The sequence below is a fragment of the Metopolophium dirhodum genome, chromosome 9 (assembly GCF_019925205.1).
Source record: "Metopolophium dirhodum isolate CAU chromosome 9, ASM1992520v1, whole genome shotgun sequence".
Lineage (NCBI taxonomy): Eukaryota > Metazoa > Arthropoda > Insecta > Hemiptera > Aphididae > Metopolophium > Metopolophium dirhodum.
Window position 1 is genome coordinate 19708762 of NC_083568.1, and position 22927 is coordinate 19731688.

The window sequence follows — 22927 nt, forward strand, 5'->3', positions numbered from 1 at the left end:
CACCCCTAAATTTGCCATGCAATACGTGTGTAAGACGGAGACAGCATATGCGGCTACGACATCCTCTTATGTAGTTATTTGTTGACTCTGCATTCATTGACGTCTGCTTCAAATGTAATCATAATTTGTGTGTATAGTTCGATATTTTAGTATTTTATAATATGCGTTTTTTAAGTAATTTATACAACAATAGGTACTTATTGGCTATTGGCTATTACGATATTTTAAGTTTTTACTTTTTTGAATAAAAGAATACCTACATTTTAGATCCTGAGTGGAGTGCCGAGTGATGATTGTATTGTGATTGAATTGGTCCATTATATGTGAGTATTTTTGTCTGTCATCACATTTTGGGACAAATCATTTTTTACTGTGGATGGTTTTTGGTATTTGCCAGATTGGTAGGTAGGTACCTACTTTGGGGATCAAAAGTAAAATAGTTCAAGTAAGTATTATTCAAAATAATCTGGAAAAACACAAAACAAATTTGGCAAAAAGGGTGTTCTTGTGCAAAACTTGTTTTTGACTAACTTAATAAATTTAATAATTAATGCAGACATTTAAAATTTTCACCAAATATTTATACGACGAGTAGCATTTTTTAGACTTGTTATAATTTTCAAAATATGTTGGTTCTTTTTGTCATGCATTTGAAATGTTTGACTATTTCTTTCGATTTATGTATGATAAGTGATAACATTTTTAGTTTTGAGAATATATTATAGTATAGAATATTTATAATATTTAAAGTTCCTCATATTAAGTTTAACTTATACCAATTTTTAAATATCAAAAAATAAATACCGTCGCATTTTTTTATAATAAATGTTATTGAATAAAAAATGATCAATACATGACTCCCATACCTCGTAATATAATATTATGTACAGCAATTGAAATAAGTGTATTTTGGTTCTTTTGGATTGTTGTTTAGTACCTCCTTACTATCTACCTATAATATCGCATATTAGACCTCATTGTTAATGGTGAATATGGATACGTGTTAATATAGCTATATATTTTTATAACGGCGGTGCGCCTGTCTGCTTAAAATGGAAAGTATAATAATAATTGTACTAATTAGCAATTTGTATACACGACTATTATAATATACACATACACAGTCTTGTCGGGACTAGAAAGACGGGAGTTGGTACTTGAAGAATATTCGTGCGCCGAGCGTACTGGAGGTACATCACACGACGATAGGAGTATTTACAAAAAATACATTTTACTATTTTAGCGTGTCTCAACCTCAACACCAGTCCTCGTGAACTGATTTCCAATCATATTTTATATAACAAACAACGATTTTTAGCCTTAATTTTATTGAATAATTTATTATATATTATGTAGAATTTATATACCTAAATTATATTTAACCTTAATTTATTTACCTAGCTATCAGTAAATTATTGTTCTGTTAGTGACTAGGGAGTGTATTATACTTTATAGCAGCACTGTATTACTGTATAAGTATTATAAATATTAATTGATTCGCATAATATAATAGATAAGTACCTATGTGAAAATACTACAGGACTGTCATTATTCTTTGCGGTGTTAACTGTTAAAATAATGTATAATATTTAGAAGAGTATTTTCCTTTTGGTAGGATTTAATTTATTTTATATATACATTAAGTAGCATACCATAGTGACTAGTGAAGCATACTGCATGGTCAAATTTTGCCTCGAAATAATTAGTAGGTAATGGTAAAACTATAGTCTCGTGTTATGCATTCAATGATAATTTTTTTTTATAAATATTTAATAATATAATTATTATCAATTAGGTATCTTACTCATCTATACTTGGATAACATATTGGTTTGGTTATATCAAAAACTTGTGGACAATTTTGTATGGCTAAATTTGGCATGTGACAATCAGTTGACACAGAAAGTCGGATGACATAAGTTTAAAGAGCTCTAAAAATGAACTTATTATGATTTATATCTATCATCTAAATGGAATATTGCAAACGTCAGAGAAATTCCAATGATATTAAAAATAAGCTAACGATGACAGACGGACAAATCGTAAAACCTACGAGCCCAAGTGATTGTAAAATTAAAATATGTACTCGTGTAATTAGTTCCATTCGGGTTATATTCATAAAATATCTTAATTATAATATACTTTTAGTGCGGGGCGGCAAAGAGGACGCGCTGTAACGTTCCCTCGACGGCGGTGCACTGCACTCTATATAGGTATATTACAAGTTTCAACGGAAGATTCATTATTTTACGGAAGTTTAGTTTGTACGTAATCTGTTGTATTATTTAGATTCTTAATTTGAAAAGAGGATTATTAATAGTTCGTTTATTTATTATGAGTGTAAAATATGCAAATTATGTGCATTAATAATAAAATAGTATGATATAAGTATATATATTATATATATATTTATATATTATATACACCCTTAAGATTAAATCCATATTCAAAATAAAATTTGGTCTATGAAATCAATTTGATTTGAAACGCCCATATTTCAAACCCTCATGATCGTGCATACACTTAGTAGGTATGAACATGCAAATGCATAATATAATTCCCGGTATCTAATGATGAATAATGGTAATAAGTAATAACTAATAACTCAATAGGTTATATAAATAATAATAATAACAACAATTATTACATCTCATTATACATTTATTTAATGTATTCGGTATACAGTTGTATTACAAAGTAAGATCAGTTTAGTTAAACGCACCGCCAAGTGAACAACTTGCACGTTCAATCTATTTTTTAATGTGAATATTAAAAACACAGTGCAAATGAATGAACAACTGAAGAAGAAAATTCCATCATTATATTGGTATTACCATTATTTTAAATAATTATCAATGCTGTCATATTTCTATAGTCTTAAATCTTAATACTAACCAATCAAATATAATATAATATAATTGTATATATTTATGTTTTATATATACATCGATTATGATTTTTTTTTAATCTTTGTATTTGTGCAATATCATTGTTGGTAGGTACATTTACCTATTATTGTACACTTATATAGAATTTCACAGTTATATTTATTATTTATGAATAAATTATGTTTAAATATTGCATCTCAAAGTAGATACCTAATTTAAATAATGAGATACATCAATAATTACTCAATACTATAACCAAACAATCTAAAAATAATAAACACAATTTTTTTTATAGATATTTTAAGTTAAAATTTGGACGAAATTAGATAGGTAATTAAACGATTTCAGTCATTATGTTATAATTTAAAATATTATTCGTGGGCAATTAAAACTTTTAACGTATATTAATATATTTCACAAACAATAACATTTAAAAAAAAATCAACCTACTGCGTTACTAAATTAATTACTTACTTTAATAGCAATATATATGATATATATATCATAAAATATTACCATAAACTTAGACGATACATGGACAACCTTTACTCAGAAACGTTATTCAAATGCAAACTATTTATCATTGAATTCAAATTTGACTTATGCACCACAGTGACTTACTAAATGACGAGGTACACTCGACACCCACTGTACAGGCGTACAGCAGAGCAATTACCTACTTAGTACTTAGCCCGTTTTTATATTTTTACTAAAAAAATTAACCATACGTAGTAAAAAAATTTCTTTATTCAAAACCATGATAATAACTTATAATTTATTATAGTTAATTATATTATAACTTTTACATACTCGAATTTATTATTAAAATGAAAGTTAATTTCAAAAAAGATATACTACAGATATTTTTAAATATTTTATTACCATTATATCACATCAGCTAATAACACCAAGCCATGTACCCAATGGCTGCCATAGGAGGCAGTGGCCGCATCAAAACATTGAAACAATATAAAATTAAATTATTATTGTACATTTTTGAGTATTTTTCTTTAAATATTTTGGCTTTGCTCCCCTCTCTCCATTTTAAAATCCTGGATACGCCATTGCATGTGCATATTTAATTACTTATGTGTTTACTGTTTTGTTAACTGTGGTCAGTCACATTTGCATATAAATTTATAAATATAGAATCAGTAACATCAAACATGTAACTATACAATGAATGATATGTATATACTATATATGTCTATATATAATATATATATATATTGGATTTATGTTTAGGTACACTGTGGGTATAGGTCATTTAGTCTTCAGTTGTTTATTTACCCATGTACGTACAATGTATCAATCGTAATCGTAAACAACAATACGAAATGTAACCTTAACGTTGCGTATTATATATTATTATTTATTATGACCATGCGATACACCAATTCGTTCCTGGCTTAATATTTTTAATATAGGAAGTTTATCAACGATTATTTTGGGTAGGTACCTGTCTCATAGATCTCAAGGATAAACTTTCTAAAAGTATCTATTCATATACTCCAGTCTCCAATAGTCCAATGCATTTAAATAGTTCTGTTTGTTTCAAGGACAGCTGAGTGTCTTAGAACGGCCTACCTAATATTTTTACACATATTTATGCGATATATAAATATTTATCTCTACCCAAGGTTATAGGGTTCTTTACCCAATTGTTTAAGAATCATAAGTTATATAGGTAGTTATAGCAGGACATTCAGTCTAAAAAATCTGAAGTATCCTATAAGTATAATTATTTTTATATTATTATAAGGCACACCGTGCATACATTAATTACCTACATATGTGATCGTTTTTTTTTAGATTTTTTTTTGTAGATTAGTAGCTATTTTTCATATGCCTATATGTTATGTGTGTTTGTGTGTATGTGGGTTTTACAATAACATGACGTTTTGTTTTTATAATGCATCAGTGTATAGTTTTTGGGTAGGAATGCTCCAAGAGTTCAGTACAGATTGAAGATTCGACACAGATAATTTTAAGAGGTCACTTTTAAAATTGTCAGTAAATCACAAAGCCTTATAGGTAGGTATTTGCAATGTTTGTCTATTTATGTGTTTTTATACTTGGCCCGTATCATACTTAATGCTTAGCTGCCAAAAACAAGCATTTCAGAATATTCGAAGATTTTGAACCAATAGAGTTAATCTTGTACAAGTTGTACGATAATATGGTTGAACCATGACATAATTTATTTCATATAATATTTCTACACATGTAAGCAGTTGGACAACTTTCCCCTCTTCTGTTTTGTGGCTTTTTTGTATTATTTGTATACTTTTATATACATAAAAAATTCATTATATATATATTATGTGCGCAGTTACTTTTAATAATAAAAAAAAAAACTTTGAAGTACCCTATGATATCATCTCTTTTACAATATTACTATGTACCTATGTTTTACACGTATTAAATAGAATATATTATATACTATTTTAAAAACTGTAAACCTCTTATGTGTGTATTTTAATTCAGATATTTGTACGGTTATAAATCATAATTTATTTATTATATTTATTTTATTAGTTTAAACGGGCTAGAGACCGATAACAGTTTTAAACAAGCATAATAACAAGGTGCGTTTAAACAGATAGAGAATAATACAGATAAATAAATTTAACATTTAACAATTATTAATGAATATAATAATACAATATGGGTATAAGTGTATTACTGTATGACTGTGCATCTGTGTGTACCATATTATAAATATTTAATTGATTTTCGTATCATTATTAATTTTAATAGGCACATATTATTATGTTCCGTTGATTATATTTTGTTATCTTTCGACTAGGAGTTTTAAACTAGTTATCCTAAAACCTCTGTAGCTTTGTTGCGTGTACAGTATTGTTTGTGTAGTGTTTTAACTTCTAGTAGGTAGGACGTAGGTCCTTGCGGTAGTAAGTACCCACAGTGTTGTACTGTTGTGTCTTGTGCGCATTACAGTGTATAGTAAGTTAGTTGCCAACTTGCAAATGATATAACTATGTCAAAAGGAAAATGTCTAAGCACCGACGAAAATTATAATATTATAAACCACCTAGTAACTGATGAAAAACAATCAGATGTAGCTAATTATAGTGAATTAAGCTTAAGTAAATATACAGTTGTATATGTATCGACCATATTATACTGAGATCATAAACATGACGTTTTACATTTAACAAATCTTTAATTTTCGAAGTTCCAAGCAGTAGCTTTCGAGAAATACAAAAAATCGACGGAGAAACTCATCTCACAAGTGTCATCGACTTCTTTCAACATTTCGACCATTTTTGGGTAATATATTAACTACGTTGTATTGATTTTCGTATTCATTGCATACAATCGACTTTCGAGCGCTTTTTAATTTGAAGACACTAGCCGGTCGCCATACTGCAGAAGTAACCAATCTGTTAATATCTTAGTTTTTTTCTTTTATTATTATTTATTAATCAATGTATTTATCACATTTAAAAATGAATGATAAAAATGTAATTACTGTATCACAATGGTATTTATTGGATTACATAACTCTAAACAATTTTTGACATGACGTATAGTATTGTAGAATATTGTCTATTGTTACTTATTAATTGGTTATATTTAATATCCTCCAAAACAGTTTATTATTTTTTTAAATACTTAGATTTCTGTTAGTATTCGGGACCCGATGATCATTTGATGAGTGATGATAAGTGATGGTAAAAATGATTTGTTAAGACGTGAAAATGGTAAGCAATATGAAATATGTTATACACTAATAAATAATAATCAAAAAATAATTGATACATTTTATACGTAAACCCGTTAATTGATTGCAGATATTATAATTTTTTAATAATATATAATATGCACGGTAATAATGGTGAGATATTATATTTTGTTTATGTCATAAGAAAAATGATTAAATTTTCAGATATTTGTGCTTGTAGTATATAATTATAGTAAATTACAATTTATAATATTATAATTCTAAGGGTTAATTTATAAAGACACCCAATCCCTCCCCCTAAATTTCACTCATACACGTACAATTTGCACTCGCATATATTATGTATTTATGTATTGGTTTTTTTTTACTTACATTAAAAATAATTGATATTTTTACTTGTATAAAAAATAATTAATATTTGTATGATCTAAATCAAAATATTGACGGAGGGTCAACATTAAAGAAAATAAGATAATTGATCGGTATAATTTATTATTCGATATAAGATTTATCTGAAACGTAACTGAACTTAAGTCCATGGACTCTGTTAAGTTGTTAACTGACCATGTATCATTATTAATACCTATATTATGTTATCATAGTCCCCTGCAAATTGCAATGTCCTGATTGTAAATACTGCGCCTTTTGCGTTAAGACGAGAAATATTTCCTACTATCTCCCTTCCTTGTGTTTATAACAGAACTACCTTAAGAAGGACGCGGTAAAAGGGTTACGTCATTATTCCGAGCTACCATCAACAGTTGGTTATCCCGTCACATGTATCACAGTATACGTATTCTAGTCTTGTAAGACACACGTGTAATCCGGACGATCTTTCTTACTTGTTCCACCCTTTAATGGTACGTAAGTAATAATTTTAATTAACTTATTTTAAACCGTTAAAATTATATTTTGCAGGCTGTTTTTTCATGCTAAAATAATGATTATCGATAATAGTAATTTAATATTGAACTGTTTATAAAAAGTTTTACAATAATTTTGACGTCTGTTTTTGATAAGTAAATACAATGTTGTCTCTTATTATTTTTTTAGTGTTTTTACTTTGAATAAATTGAATTTCTTTTTGGCATTTGGAGTATCTATGAATAGTTTGTAAAATATAATGTTTTCTTTTTAGAGTTTTATAGTAGGTACTTTAAATTAATTAATTCACACATAAATGTATTATAATATATCAACAGATAATAAATACGATTAATTTATCCTAAATATATAAAAGTATAAAACAATGATGATAATCGTACAAAATCATGAATGGTTTCACATTAATTGTACACATTAGGAATTTATAGGTAGGTACTAGGTACTGTATATTATACAATTTATATTATGCTTGCAATATTTACTAGACGTCACTATACTTCGGTTCAGATCGCACTTGGATCTCATACACGTATTCTAAACCGTAAAGTCTTCCTAAACTTTAGCGAATACGTATACACTGAACGATTACTATAGTCTATCAAAATCATAATTAAAACATCTCGTTCATATTCAACTCGTGTATATTATAGATAGCAAAAAAATATTGTCACAATATCATAAATTCTTAAACATGAACGACGCTTCGGTAGATTGAATAACATAAATCTTGAACGTTTTCCAAATCAATCGAGTACCTATTCGTGCATTTTATCATTTATACGAATTCTACATTAGGTCTGCGTTTAACTTAATAATGATTAAGATATACGATAATCTTCTAAACACACGCTCATAGAGCTCGAATATGATATTATTATTCAATAACATAATATATAATAGTGCGGTAACAGCGTTTAAAATGTTTAATTATAGGTTGGCATATACACATATACTATAATAATAATTAAATAATATCGTGTATTAAAATCATAATCGGATACCGGAAATTCTCATCAAAAGTCGGAACCGCCGTGTGTTCAATAACCCGATCGAGTTTGTTAATATTAGGTCACTTGCTCTCTGGATATTTTGTACACAATTATGTAACGGACGTGGTTGTTATGAGCACCCAACTGGTTTCTTACGCGCTGACCACTTTCACTCAGAAATCATTCCGTATACCAGGATATATAATAATAATAATATAAAAAATACCATCGTGTGTGTGTATGTGTGTAGGTAGGTACCTACTCGTAATATTAAAACAAGATATAAAATACTAGTTTTTTTCCTTGAGTTATATGTCTCATTTTATTTTATTCCTGTACCTATATAATATTATGTGTATACCTACAGTTGTTGTGGTTTTATAGTTCAACAGTACAATAGGTAGTACATTATTGACATTCATCGTCACATTTGATGTATATCGAAACGAATAGAATAATATGTTGTATGTACGCGGAATATTATTATTATTCAATATTCAATAACGATTTGTGCGTATATTATAATAATAAATATAATAATTTTCAAATGTTTTTCTAATGTGCTGTATTATACGCGATCAAATTGCTGTTGGAATTATAATGATACACGGCAGATTAAACGATACTAAACAAAAAATGATTTATAGTAGGTACCTACCTAACTTACATAACACTAAATTGAATTAAAATTGATCTATAAAAATTAAAGTCTTATTTAGGTATAATATACGAGTAGTTATTTTAAAATGTATTTTGATTCATTCCCTATAATATAAAGAAAGAGGACTAAGTATGAAATTTTCAAACTTCTAAGTTCTTCACGGTTTTGTGATACCTATCGTCCGTGTAATTTATCGTATTTTGCTAAACTCTTCATTCCAAATGTCAATTAAATATCGATGGGTAGTATGGAGTGCGCAAATTAGATGAGAACATTTTAATTGAGAACGTATTTAAGATTCGTATACGGTAAATTATCTTTTAATTTTATGCATTTTTCCTATTCGTCAACTCGAAGAAGTTGAAAACATTAAACAATAAAGTAAATTTTTGTTTAGCAATGGATTTAGAGTCCTTTCGTTTGAGTCCTCGAAATGTATTTTAAGAACTTCAATACAGAACGATAATAATATGTCAGTGAATACTTATGTGAAATACAAAATGAAATAATAATAATAATAGTATTTTTTACATTCAAACTGACTTCGAGTTCGATTAACAAAATATGTATACAATGCTTTATGACGTCATACACGTATTGTACATGTGACATGCATAATTATTATAAATATCAATGTAAAAATCGACAACCTATCTAACGCATAGATTGTTTCATTCGGTAAAATCATAAAATTGCGAGTTTTTGTTCTCGTTGAGTCGTAAAACGTAATAATCAATAGAACAAAATATATTATACCAATATTCATAAATTAATATAAAAGCATTTTTTTAGTTTAATAAGTGAATCTATTCTAATAGTAGGATTTTTGGCATGCAAATATTGTTTAGGCACCTACGTGTTCAATGACGTTTTTATTAGGATAATCTTCGGATTCTAGGCCATTGGCTGATATTTTTTATTTATATGATTTTATATTAAAAATAAGTACTGCACATTAAATATCTACTAATCAACGATATTCAAATTAAATATTATTTTATTTCACATTCAGTTACGAATTATACATTTAGTTATTTAATATCATAATAATGTTTGTTTATGTTTAAAATACCTATCGTTAAAAAATAAACCATAAACCATCATTCATCACTATAATATTATATAATATATTAAAATCCAATAGGTATTTAATATTAAATTTAATATATCTAGGTAAATATGTCATTAGCAAACTCGTAATGTGGATGGGAAGGCGATGCGAATATTTAATGAAACAGGAAATTTATAGGGTCCACTTACTCTGGAGGGGTCCTGCAGTGGTAGTTTGATAAGTTTAATTTACATAGTAACACATCATAGAATAGGTACAGAGAAGGAGAATGTACAGTTTTTGGAAGACTTATGGTGTATCTTATTTGTATGTACTATATACTATATATTCATGTAGGTATATGCCGTATGTACCTATACTATCGTTTAGTCACTAAATAAGTAAAATTTATAAAATATTAACCGAATAGGTATAGGTATCAATAGTATATACTACAAAATAGGACGAATTATAGCAACAAAACAGTGAATATGTCTTTTATAAAAACTTAAATCTGAGTACCTACTTATATTAATTAAATTATATAAATAGGCGTGCATTTTTATTATTTGCAGATTAATAACTATTAGTGTAGATTTTTCCTCATAAATTATAATATGTAATTTGTGAATACACATTTAGGCAACACAGTAATAGATGTTAATATGTTCATAACGTAATATTTTTTTTTTCATTTAATAGGAGTAATCGCGTTTTTTAATTAAATTAGTACATAGTTTAACATACTTCATATTGAGGTAGGTAGGTACTTGGCATTTTTATTCAATTGAAATTTAGCATTATTTTATTGCAGTAAAATATTATTTTTATTTCGTAGTATGGTTTTATCGATTAAATCTATTTGAAAAATGCCTTTTTAATTCCGAAAAAAATGTTGAATAATTTCTAGATTCTTATTTTTGTCCACAAGCTTCTCCACTAACACTGCAGGACCCTCAGATAATAACATATTTACATTTAAAGCATTATATAGGTACTAAATATAGCCGGTAGCTGTTATAAATGTACAAAATAAAAAGGTTAATTGATATTGAATTTATTTTTAATAATTAGGTATATCAGGTATCAAATTAAAATATTACAAATTTACGCGTGCGTTGTTTTTGATAATATACAGCCTTGGATGTGTTTAAGAAATTTCAATTGAATTAATCCTAGTGATTACCTGTGCATAATGCGAACCTCCGGTGGAGTTTGCGCAACTATACTAACTGTAGAAATTCTGAAATTATACGTCATAATAATTCTCACGTCGTTTCTCAATGATTCGGCTTGAAGTGACAAAGAAAATTTTAAGAATATTAATGAAGTAAATGTTGTGAAAATGTACATATTAAAATATTTTATTAAAAATTGCTCATTAAAAGCTTTAGACTCTATAGATGTGTGTGTATATTAGAACTACGTAGATAATGCTCAACCATTAATTTAGATATTAAATTATGATTATTTAATATCTCGACGGGGAGCAGTAAATAAATATGAAATTTCTACTCCTCCCTACTACATGTTTGACTAATTCTTAAATAATTATATGATTGATAAACAATAAGTATTAAGCACTAAATTAGTACTTAACATCATAATGTGACGAACATTTTAAATTAATAATGAAGACGAAAATATTAGACGTTGAAGTCGCTCTATCTGGAGGTTTACTGAAAAGGGTACTGTTTAATAATACGAAAATAATATTGTAATATTGTGAATGTTTGTTTGTATCATAATTTTAATATTTATTTATATTTTTTAAACGCATACAAAAATTGAAAAATGTATACCTTTACGATTAATTTTATTTTAGGTGATGAGTTGATAGTATAATATTGTTTAAAAATGGAATCACCCGGAATGGCTCTAAGTGACAAGTATGGAAGCGATAACCCACCAGCTATTATGGTCAGAGGCGCATACAAGAGATACAATCCTCACAGTGTCGTTCTTAGAGGCCTCAACATGACTGTACCCGAAGGAACTATGTGAGTAAATAAATAATAAATAAAAAAGTTCAAAATACAAATATTATGAGATTACTAAACATTTTTATCGAATATTTTTATTTTTATGTTACCATACTTGCCATACACCTTATACTTAAAAAACTATTAGTTTCGATTTGTTTTAAATAACTTATTATGTAGCCATAATACCGGATATAGTTATAATTGTGACGAAACCGACGAACCTAGCTAAGAACTGAACTCATCTATATTATAGTGGATGTTGTATCTAAAACCTAGGTATTCTTAGGTATTATTTAAATATTCTGCAGTTATGTAAAAATTAAAACAAATAATGACAATGCACACACTACACATTTATTTTAATATTAAACTCTGAGTGAAATCAAAAAAAATACATTACCTGTTGCTATTTAAAAAAAGTACTTTGAATCTTACTTTCATAGTAATAATAATTAGTAGGTAATACAGAACGGTGTTCGCTGATTTGGGAACAAATCTCGTTACCTATCGTAATATATAAGTACCTATATAATATTATATTAATCAACAATTTTTGTGTTGTGTCGAACATATCTATATCTTATATCATAGCCGGAGAAAGGCGATTACTATTTAACCATACATCAGGGTCATTGATGCGATGCCATAATACAAATATATGTTGTACATCATAATGTCTTTACTAATTATGTAAACTTTCTATACCTATCAGTAACGTTTTATACTGTATACCATAAAATCTAAAAAGTAGGTATATTTAATAAAGTTGATACAAAGACAATGTAATTTAAAAAAATCTTAAACAATCTCATTTAACTTCAGATAATAAAACAATACACATTTGGAATAGCAGTTGATTAGAATAATTTTCAAGTGTAACAATTAAATATAACACTGATTGGTGGAAATATTATGTTTGATTTTTGGCTTGTATAATATGGTTAGGTTAGGTATTAGATTAGTATGATAAGGATATGATTATAATTTAACTTTAACCATCTAGGAGTTATATATAATATGTGTATAGTGTATATTGTATACGTAATAAATAAGTTATATATATGTATGGTAATATTAAATATTTTATTGCTAAACATAAATACCATATTTTAACCCATTAGGCAATCATTGAGATTACATAGAAAACTCTTAATGTTACACATCATCTGTGTGACTGTATGCAATGAGGATGATATTTAATATGGATAAAACTTAATTATATTATATTCATACGCCAACCAGAAAAACTGCCGAATTTTTGTAAATACAGACCAACATCTAGTAAAAATATTAAAAAAATAAAATATATAATTATCTGTATAATTAAAATTGAGAAAGTAGAAGGTTCCTAACTGTTTATGGCTGGATATTAGGCTCAAATCACTATACAAATACTTAAAAATTAATAAACAAATTACGGTCCTCAATTATATTTATAACAAAATGTTTGTAAATAAATTATACCCATATGAGTTGTATGATTTATTGGATTAATTTGGTTCATATAGATATGGTCTTCTCGGTCCCAGTGGTTGTGGTAAAACTACCTTACTCAGCTGCATGGTTGGACGGTGTCAGCTCGATGCTGGGGATATACAAGTCAAAGCTAGGACGAAGTCCAACATCGGATACATGCCTCAAGTAATTGTTGTTAAAATATTTTAGGCGTAGATATATTTATTAAAGTGTTTTGTTAATTTTTTTTTCAGGAACTCGCTCTGTACCAAGAGTTTAGTATTAAAGAAACAATGACCTATTATGGCCGTTTATTTGGTATGAGTCATAAACAAATAGAAACCAGAACATATGAACTATTGAAATTTTTAGAACTACCTCATGAAAATAATATTGTTAGTCGACTAAGGTAAATTTAAACATGTATTATATTGCTTATGCATATTGCTATCACAGTATTGAGTATTCAAATAATTATAATTTTAATTTTTAAGATTGATTATTATATCGCTATGTTTTTAAAAACCGATCAAAAAATTAAATCATATTGCATACGAGTCTTCAATGAAGTACAACATTTTATGTCTTTGTTGTCCTTGCTATCATAAGTAGCACATACCTAGGTAATATTTATATAGCAATTGATAAAAAAAAAAAATAATAAAGACTCGACTGCTATTGGTATACAATTAGCCAGTCGGCAACGATCGCCAACTTTGGTTGCTATAGTTACATCTGTTGTTATGTCAACTGGGGTTGCTATAGCAACATATCCGTTGCTATGGTAACGGTTGTTGCTATGCCAATATCGGTTGCTATGGAAACGGTGGTTGTTTTGGCAACAATGTTTGCTATGGCAATATCAGTTGCTATGGTAACGGTGGTTACGCAGTTCAAATCTCGTATGATAAAAATGATATTTAGCAATTTTTTTCGTAAAGTAACGTTTTTCGATTTCGATTCTATGTGCCAAAGCAGACATAAAATGTCAAAAAAATATATATAAATATGCATATTTAGGTATTTAAATAGAAACTTATTTATAGCTTTAGCACGTATTATACTTTATAGACAGCTATAGTATATATAATATTATTTTTTAGTGGTGGTCAAGAAAGAAGAGTGTCTTTCGCGGTTGCATTGCTTCACGACCCTCAACTTCTTATATTAGACGAACCTACCGTAGGTGTAGATCCAGTGCTGAGTGCTAGGTAAATACCTACAATCTACATAAATAAAATGTCAATAAAAATGCCATTTTCTTCATTTTTATTTAATTTGTATTTTATATTGTAATAAATTACCTATTGTATTCTTGTAGCATTTGGCAACATCTTCTAGACATGACAGCTAATGGAAATAAAACTGTTGTGATTACCACACATTATATTGAAGAAGCCAGACAAGCACATACGGTTGGTAAATCATTAATTATGCAAACGTTTAAACAAGTATGCAAACAGAATATGTATATTATGATATAATATACAGGGGGGTTATAACAAATATCGATTGATAATTTTAGATTCTGATGTGTGTTTTATATTTTTTATTTTTGTGTCTAAAGACACTAATATTTTAGTAAAAAAAATGCACTGATCATCAACTTTGAGAGCCGGGAGATTTATGGTAGAAAATTGTATCTAATTGGTACTTTTGGGAGGTCAAAATTGAAAATTCTCTGTAGTACATACCTACCTACTTTTTAAAATAATCGGAGGAGAAGAGGGGGACGAATATTTGTTAAAATTGTAATATTATTATTAAAATAATATATTAATAATAAATTTTTTTTTTTTTTTTTTTATGAGTATTTTTTATTTGTGTGTATAGATTCTAATATTTTACTTAATATTTAGTTTAACTTAATTGTTTGTTTACAGATTGGGTTAATGCGAGATGGTACGTTGTTAGCTGAAGAATCTCCCAATCAACTTCTTTTAAAACACAACTGCTCAACTTTGGAACAAGCTTTTCTGGAGCTTAGCAAACGCCAAACTAGAAGCACCATTATGGACAGAGAAGATGAAAATTGTGTATGTCAGAATTATTATGTTTAGTTATAACTATAGTAATTATTTATTAATAATTTATATTTATTTTTTAGAATATTGAAACATATCCTGTACCAAATAAAAAACCATTGACACCACTGAAACCAGATAATATTTGTTCAAAATCGAGAATTTTAGCACAATTATTAAAAAACTTTTACTGGATGAAAAGAAATATACCGTGAGTACTAAATATCTTAATAGGTACCTATATAGACGTATAGTTATCTTAATCACTCACCACAGTTCAATAATTGCAATTTTTATAGTAATCATAAACAAAATGTCTCTTGTGTTTTTACCATTCATATGATAAAACCATAAAATATTATTTATACCGTAACAGCGGTCGCAACGTTAGGCATACAACGTTAGTTATATAATTTACTGTTATATATAAAAGTAATTAAAAAATAACTAATACACATTAATATCGTTGTGTGTTAATTTTGTGTAGGATTATGTGTTTCCTAATGATCTTGCCTGTTGTGCAATGCTATTTATTTTGCACCTGCATTGGTCGTGATCCCCAAGGATTGAAACTAGGAGTGGTCAACGAAGAGCTTAAAAACGGTATGTCAAGTTGCAGTAATTATCCGTCAAGTGGATGCAATTTCAGTATACCGCTAAGTTGTCGATATTTACAAAACTTGAAGGATAAAAGTTACAAATTGGTTAGTATTAAAATTTAAAACTATAGTAATTTTTACTTATTAGTTAACTATTGCCAATGTTGATAAAAAAAAGCCAAATAACAATATGTATAATTGATAAATCAGATAGAGTACGATTCTCTGGACGAAGCGAAATTTGCCGTCAAGAAGAATAAGGTTTGGGGAGTGTTATATTTCGAAGAAGGTTATTCAGAATCGCTCGGCGCACGAATAAAAATGCCCGAAAATGTAACCGAAAGGACCTTAAATATCAGTGATGTCAATATATGGCAAGACATGTCCAGTAAGTACATACCTAGTATATTATTATTATTATTTTATTATTTATTAAAGCCGCAACAAAAATAGTTATTGGCTTATGAAATTATACATTAATAAGTTATCTACAATGGTTTACAGCACAATTATGATACAGTAAATATAATATTTTAAATTGGGTTGTACAATTTAGTTAATTTTAGATATTTGAGATTTTTTTGGGTTGTCTGGATCCGATTTAGTGCTTTATAAAGGTTTTCTGGAATTACAAGCTGGGCTCTAATGTTTCTGAAGTTACGGCAGTGTAAAATTATATGTTTGACCGTAATAATTTCTCTACAATATGTTTGGCATAAGTCTGGTTCATTTCCGTTCATAAGGTGTCTGTGAGTCAACCAGGCTGATTTGTAATCTGTTTAGGATTACTTCCTTTCATCTGGATAGTGGTATGGTTGGCCATGGGAGGACTGTATTTTTTATTTCGTTAAGTTTGGCGTGGCAGGTTGACCACATATAAGCTGCTACTGGTTTATAATGTGCTTTTCTGTAAGAAGTTTCGTTTTTTTCGTTGTATACCACCGCAGCTCCTACTCCGGCATCCATTTTGGATCCATCGGTGAAAAACTTAGTATAGGTACTAAGGGTACTCGTCGAGAATTGTTTGTATTTCGTTTCTATATACGATGGGTATAATTTCACCTTTGGGTAGTATTAACAGTGCGACATATATATTTATATCCATTATCCACGGAGGGTTGATGGGGAGTTTGTGTCTGATGATCCTGGAAAAATCAATACTGTTGATTTGAAGTATGCTTAGAAAACCTTGATGGAAAGCGAGGTTGTTCTGGGCCCATCTAGCGGATAAAAACATGGCGTTCTTTTTTCTTATTAGGCTTATAGGTGGTCAGGTGGAGTATGGGAAATATTGAGTAGGCTTCGGATTGGAATTCGATCGAAATGCTCCGGAGACTCACTTCATGAATAATTTGAGAATATTTGTACGTGTCGTGTCTTTTAGAAGTTCATACAAGTGCGTCTTCCTAATGCATCTAGTGTCGAATACGATTCCTAAGATTTTCATGATTTTCATAGTGTGTATTTGCGTTATTTATTTTTATAACTAGTGCATTATACTTTTTACGTTGTGTGGCGTTCTGTGATTTTGGTGCGGAGAAACAGTATCGAGTAATAGCTGATAAATTTACAAGTGATGATAGTGTATTTTGAAATTGGGTGTTGTATGTTGTTTGTGTTTTTTCCGCAGCACCAAATTTTTAAATCATCGGCATATAAGGTGGATTTTACGGGGAATTTAATTTCTTCACATAGGTTGTGGATGACGATGAGAAAGAGTGTAACTGAAATGGTGGAACCTTGAGGTACACTATTTTCTTGCTTGAATACTGATGAGAGGAAGCCGTTTATTTTTACTTGGAAGGTTCTATCCGATAGAAAATGTATTATAAAGTTAAACATGTTGCCATTACAAAGTATTTTAATTTTATATAATTTTAATTGTACGCAATTTGTTATTTATCAAAACGATAAATATCTTTCTACATCATTGTTACAGACCAGTACGTGAGTAACCTATTACGAAGGGATATGCTTTCGAGATATGTGATGTTCCTAGAAAGTGTATTCAGAGACTGTAAATGGCCCGTTGCGATGGCCGATATTCCGATTAAGGTAATATTTAATGTAAATAATTGTTAGACATTAAATAGTATAATAATATGTTTCTTCGCTGTACTGTTTAGTTGGAAGACGCAATTTACGGAGACAACAACCCGAGTTTTGGACATTTCACAGCTCCAGCTATCATATCGCTGTTGGTTTATTTTCATATTATTAAAAAATAAATACCTAATTAAACAGCAACGCACACTGATCAACGTGTTCTTACGATATATACAATATTACAGCAATATAGCCAATAATGTGCTTATGTACATTGTGTGGTATTATTCAACTAGCACGCTAATCCAAAATAATTAATGACTGGGTGTACAATAACCTTTTTAATATGGCAATATTTTGATCCACAGATTCGAGTTCTATCTCCCGATGGTGTTCACCGTGGGAGCGATACTTATGGAAAAGATGGGAGGATTGTTGGAGAGGAGTCTCGTTGCAGGTATAAGTTATTCAAAATAAAATCATATTATATCTAAATTGTAAACGGTCCGAACGCCGCCCTGTGCATCTAATATGACTTATCGAATCTTTATTGTTTTCAAGGCGTTACGGTGACGGAAGTGATATTGTCTCACATCGTGGTCCAGTACATAGTTTTGAGCGTTCAAACGGCGTTGATGATGTTGGTGTTATTTGTGTTTTTCGATAATCCTATGGTGGGGAGTTTAGTGTGGTCGCTATCGTTGCTATTCTTGACAGGGACCAGTGGCATGTGTTACGGTGAGTGAAAACTATATAACTGTACATAAAACGGCAGAACACCCGTACAGAAAAAAAGCGGTTACTGGTGATGGAAACGTACTTACGTAGCCGCATTCTACACGTTCTGGTCTCAATGACTCAGCATGATTATTGTTTTTTATTTTATAAAGGATTTATGGTCTCGGTGTTCTGCAATACCGACACGTCTGCCACGTTTATGGGCTTGGGAAGTTTCTTCCCTCTAGCCATGCTCAGTGGGATGATATGGCCGCTGGAAGGCATGCACTGGATATTGAGATCAGTTGGATGGATTTTGCCGATCACATTGTCGACAGAATCGTTCAGAGCCCTATCCGCCAGGGATTGGTCGATAACGCACCCGACAGTCTACAAGGGATTTTTGTCCGCATCCGGATGGATCGGCGTATTTATGTTGGTTACCATAATCGTGGTGAAGAAAAACAACGGTTTACGAAATGTAACCAAATAATATTTGTAAATAAAATGTAAATAAATGTATTATAAGCCATGTACCTACAAGTAGAGATTACGTCCGTTATATTATATTGTGTCAAAATGATGCAGGTTATGTTTAATACTGTTCAAAATTATGGTTACCGACATTTTTTCATCGTTTTTTATTAGTTTCTTGATTATTTAATAATTATAATGCATTATAACCTATAGGTATATTATACACGATACGTATATATATCATCATATAATATATTATAGATTATAGAACTACCAATAAGTATAAGTTTTGAACAAATTATACAACTTTATTGATGATTAATGATTATTAGTTTTACTTGATTTGAGTACACCTCAAAGCAGGGGGTCACCAGCCTTTTCCAACAAGTGAGCCACGTTAAACATTTTGAGTGTCTGGTGATCCATCACTATTTGTTTAGGTGTACCTACAATTTAATTTATTACATGTAGCATAATAATGGAGCAAATAATGCAGCATAACAATATTCCTTTAAAGATGATGAGCCCTGCCCTAAAGTATCTAAATTATAAATCTAATTATTTTATTATATTGGTTCTTATGTTGTTACGGATATAGATAGTTATGTCCCAATGAAAATGGACCGTATCTGCAGGAACACAATATATAAAATATCTCCCACTAAGTAGAAGGTAGGCAGTCACAAACACTAGTACACTATATATTCTATCTAGCAGAATTGGAACACAAGGAATTTTCAAGTTATGTGGATTAGAATTTAGAGTTATGGTTTATAATTTATAAATTATCGTGTGAAGATGAACCTGATGAGGTCGATCATACAGGGATTCCCATGATTTCTATCGAACACAACTAGGTGGATTGTCCAAGCCTATCCTTCTTGAGCTGGGCAGCCGGCATGTCGAACACGAGGCCCATAGGCCGAATTCGGCCTCAGCCGTTTTTTTATGGCCCTTGGGGCTGGGTACCAATATTAATGAAATTGAAGAAAAAAAAATTATAAAAAAATTTTACAATATTCCTTACATGTCAGTTGTCACAACTCCGTTAGTGAAAGGTGTATACTATACAATATAAATAATGTTACTTTTTTGTCTTAGCTTCTGATAAACTGAAATTGAACAAGTATTGTATAGTATTGAAAGTAATGAATAAAATAAAAAAATTTTATGAAATGTTTTTTTTCGATACATTTTTATATGCATAGTTAACTATTAAATATATTTGGACCAGTTAATACTTTGAGTTTGACATGCCTGCTCTTGAGTATGCACGCATGACTTTGCGGAAGAGCCAATGTGTAGAACGAGGAGCCGAACATTGCGTTAGACGGATGTTAAAGGGTGCACCGAGTGGTGGTAAGATCAAAGGTGTGGGCAATCTTCGTGGACATTGATGGTCGAGGTTGATACTTTCGGCTGTTGATAAAATGGATGGTCGTCGATGATCTGAGGTCATGGCAAATGGACGCCATCGATGAAAACGGTTGCTTAAGGGGAAGTAACCGAAAGTTAACTTGAATTTGATTCTACACGATGGCAGCAGTTCAGCTTGTAACTGGTGGTGACGGAGGTGATATCGACCATCGGCGTTGACGATATAAAGACCGAACTTAAGTACCTCAAGTTACGGTAACTTACCTAGTGACTATTAAAACGGCTATTTTGTAATATCAGTTCACGTTAACGGTCTGCTAATTGATATTTCAATCAGAGCGTCGCGTGTTGGCTGGTCATGGTCATTCTGTGGGTCTGCAGATACAGTCCTGTTTTTCGACTCCTCCAAAACGATGTTGATCGTTTGAAGGTTGTGAATGGAACGAAATACAAAATATGAATATTCGTTCGGAATCCCACCTCAATATAATATATTATACCCGTCCGTCGCTTAGAATACCTGACGGGCGTCCATTTTGTCAATCATAAACCACGCGCTCTTGGCTGGTTGTTGCTATCATCGAGGATGTATTTACTCATGATAGGTGTAACGGTTGTAGCGTTTCGGCATTGTCAAAAGGCATCTTGCTTCATTCGAATTTACAGTGGCTATTTCTATACGTAAGGCGTAGAGGCGTCCACGTTATATATCCACTCAAGTCACTACTGTTGTAGCAGAGGAGAATTGGAGAATTGCTGCAGTCTGCCTGTTTGGGTATCCTGAATCGATCCTACTGAACACTTCCTCATATTTATTATTTAACTAAAAACTTCATAATATACCAGCGTAATTATCAATAGGTAGGTCGGTAGGCGACAATTGACGAAGTTTATTATTTTCTTACGTGAGTCGAGAATCTGGATAATAGTGCTTCGTACAAGCACGCGCAACATTTCAAAGTTGGGAAACTTCTATTTTCAAATTAGATTTATTTTTATTTTGGATTATGAGTGAATATAACAAATATTCAAATTATTATGCCACATTTATTTGAATAAAAACAAATTTTAAAATAACTTAATAATACATTCATTACAAATGAAAATTTGAATTCATTTTTTCAATCATTTAAATTATATAATTTTGTTTAATATTTACTTATCTATTTTATATTTATTGCGCATCTAAAAGTAACATGATAACATCACATTATTCATTAAATTATTATGTTGAAGTATTTCGAGAATACAATTAATATTATCACGCAACAAGGATGGAAAGTTCAAGCATTACTCAACCGTAGTGTCGCGTAAAGCTGGCCTTGGTGTTCTCAAAATAGTGTAAATATATAAAAACAAAATTATATTATATGAATATATGATCACCCGGAGTTGTGGATAGACTATTTTAGGTACACCGCTGTCGTAATTTCTATTTTTTTTCCTCGTGTCAGGCGTACAACAGGAATGTGATAGCTGATAATATTATGTTAAATAATAATAAAATTTGACAACTAATAAATAAGTTAGGTAGGTATATCTAATAAATACATAAAAACACACCGTTATATCACCATATTCATATACCTATAATCAGTGGCGTGCTGAACATGTATAAGCCATAATGCCCAGCATATTATATTTCAGTACCTACCCGTTCTACCCACTCTTTATCAGCTTAATATAATATAATATAGTACATATAATTATTATGTGACTGTAAATATTTATTATTATATTAAATATAATTTTTGTTTTATGTTATTGTTTACCATAATGTATCCAACCACCCCACCCCCAAAAAAAATTCCACCATGATTATGCGCCTAGGCGTCATAAAACCCCGTTTAGCACGTTACTGCCTATAATATGTATTATATAATTAATAAAGTTATCAACAAAAAAATAACGGCAGATTATAAAAATAAAACAAATAACAATTACTATATTAATAAACATTAAAATGCATGTGTGTTTTAAGTTTTTTTTATGTACACAGTATAATACAATTTATACATACACTTAGGTACTATTACTATACTATACGGGGCGACCAAACCGCGAC

At 29.6% G+C, this 22927-nt stretch overlaps 1 protein-coding gene across 5 annotated transcripts; it reads left to right on the forward strand.

Annotated features, from left to right (window-relative positions):
* Positions 1-2706: 2706 nt before the first annotated feature.
* On the forward strand, positions 2707-19807 carry LOC132952446 (ABC transporter G family member 23-like). Of its 5 annotated transcripts, none has more exons than XM_061024749.1 (17): positions 5764-6181; positions 6531-6615; positions 7297-7460; positions 12008-12182; positions 13676-13808; positions 13877-14031; positions 14726-14833; positions 14944-15037; positions 15506-15658; positions 15730-15857; positions 16134-16350; positions 16456-16633; positions 18185-18300; positions 18372-18442; positions 18660-18748; positions 18853-19029; positions 19182-19807. In XM_061024749.1, exons 4-17 carry the CDS (start codon positions 12040-12042, stop codon positions 19499-19501), a joined length of 2082 nt encoding a protein of 693 aa, XP_060880732.1. In that variant the 5' UTR covers positions 5764-6181; positions 6531-6615; positions 7297-7460; positions 12008-12039; the 3' UTR covers positions 19502-19807. The 5 variants fall into 5 exon arrangements, with proteins under 5 accessions (XP_060880734.1, XP_060880732.1, XP_060880733.1 ...); XM_061024747.1 differs by having other exon boundaries at positions 5765-6181; positions 7297-7456; XM_061024750.1 differs by lacking the exon at positions 7297-7460.
* Positions 19808-22927: the final 3120 nt, after the last annotated feature.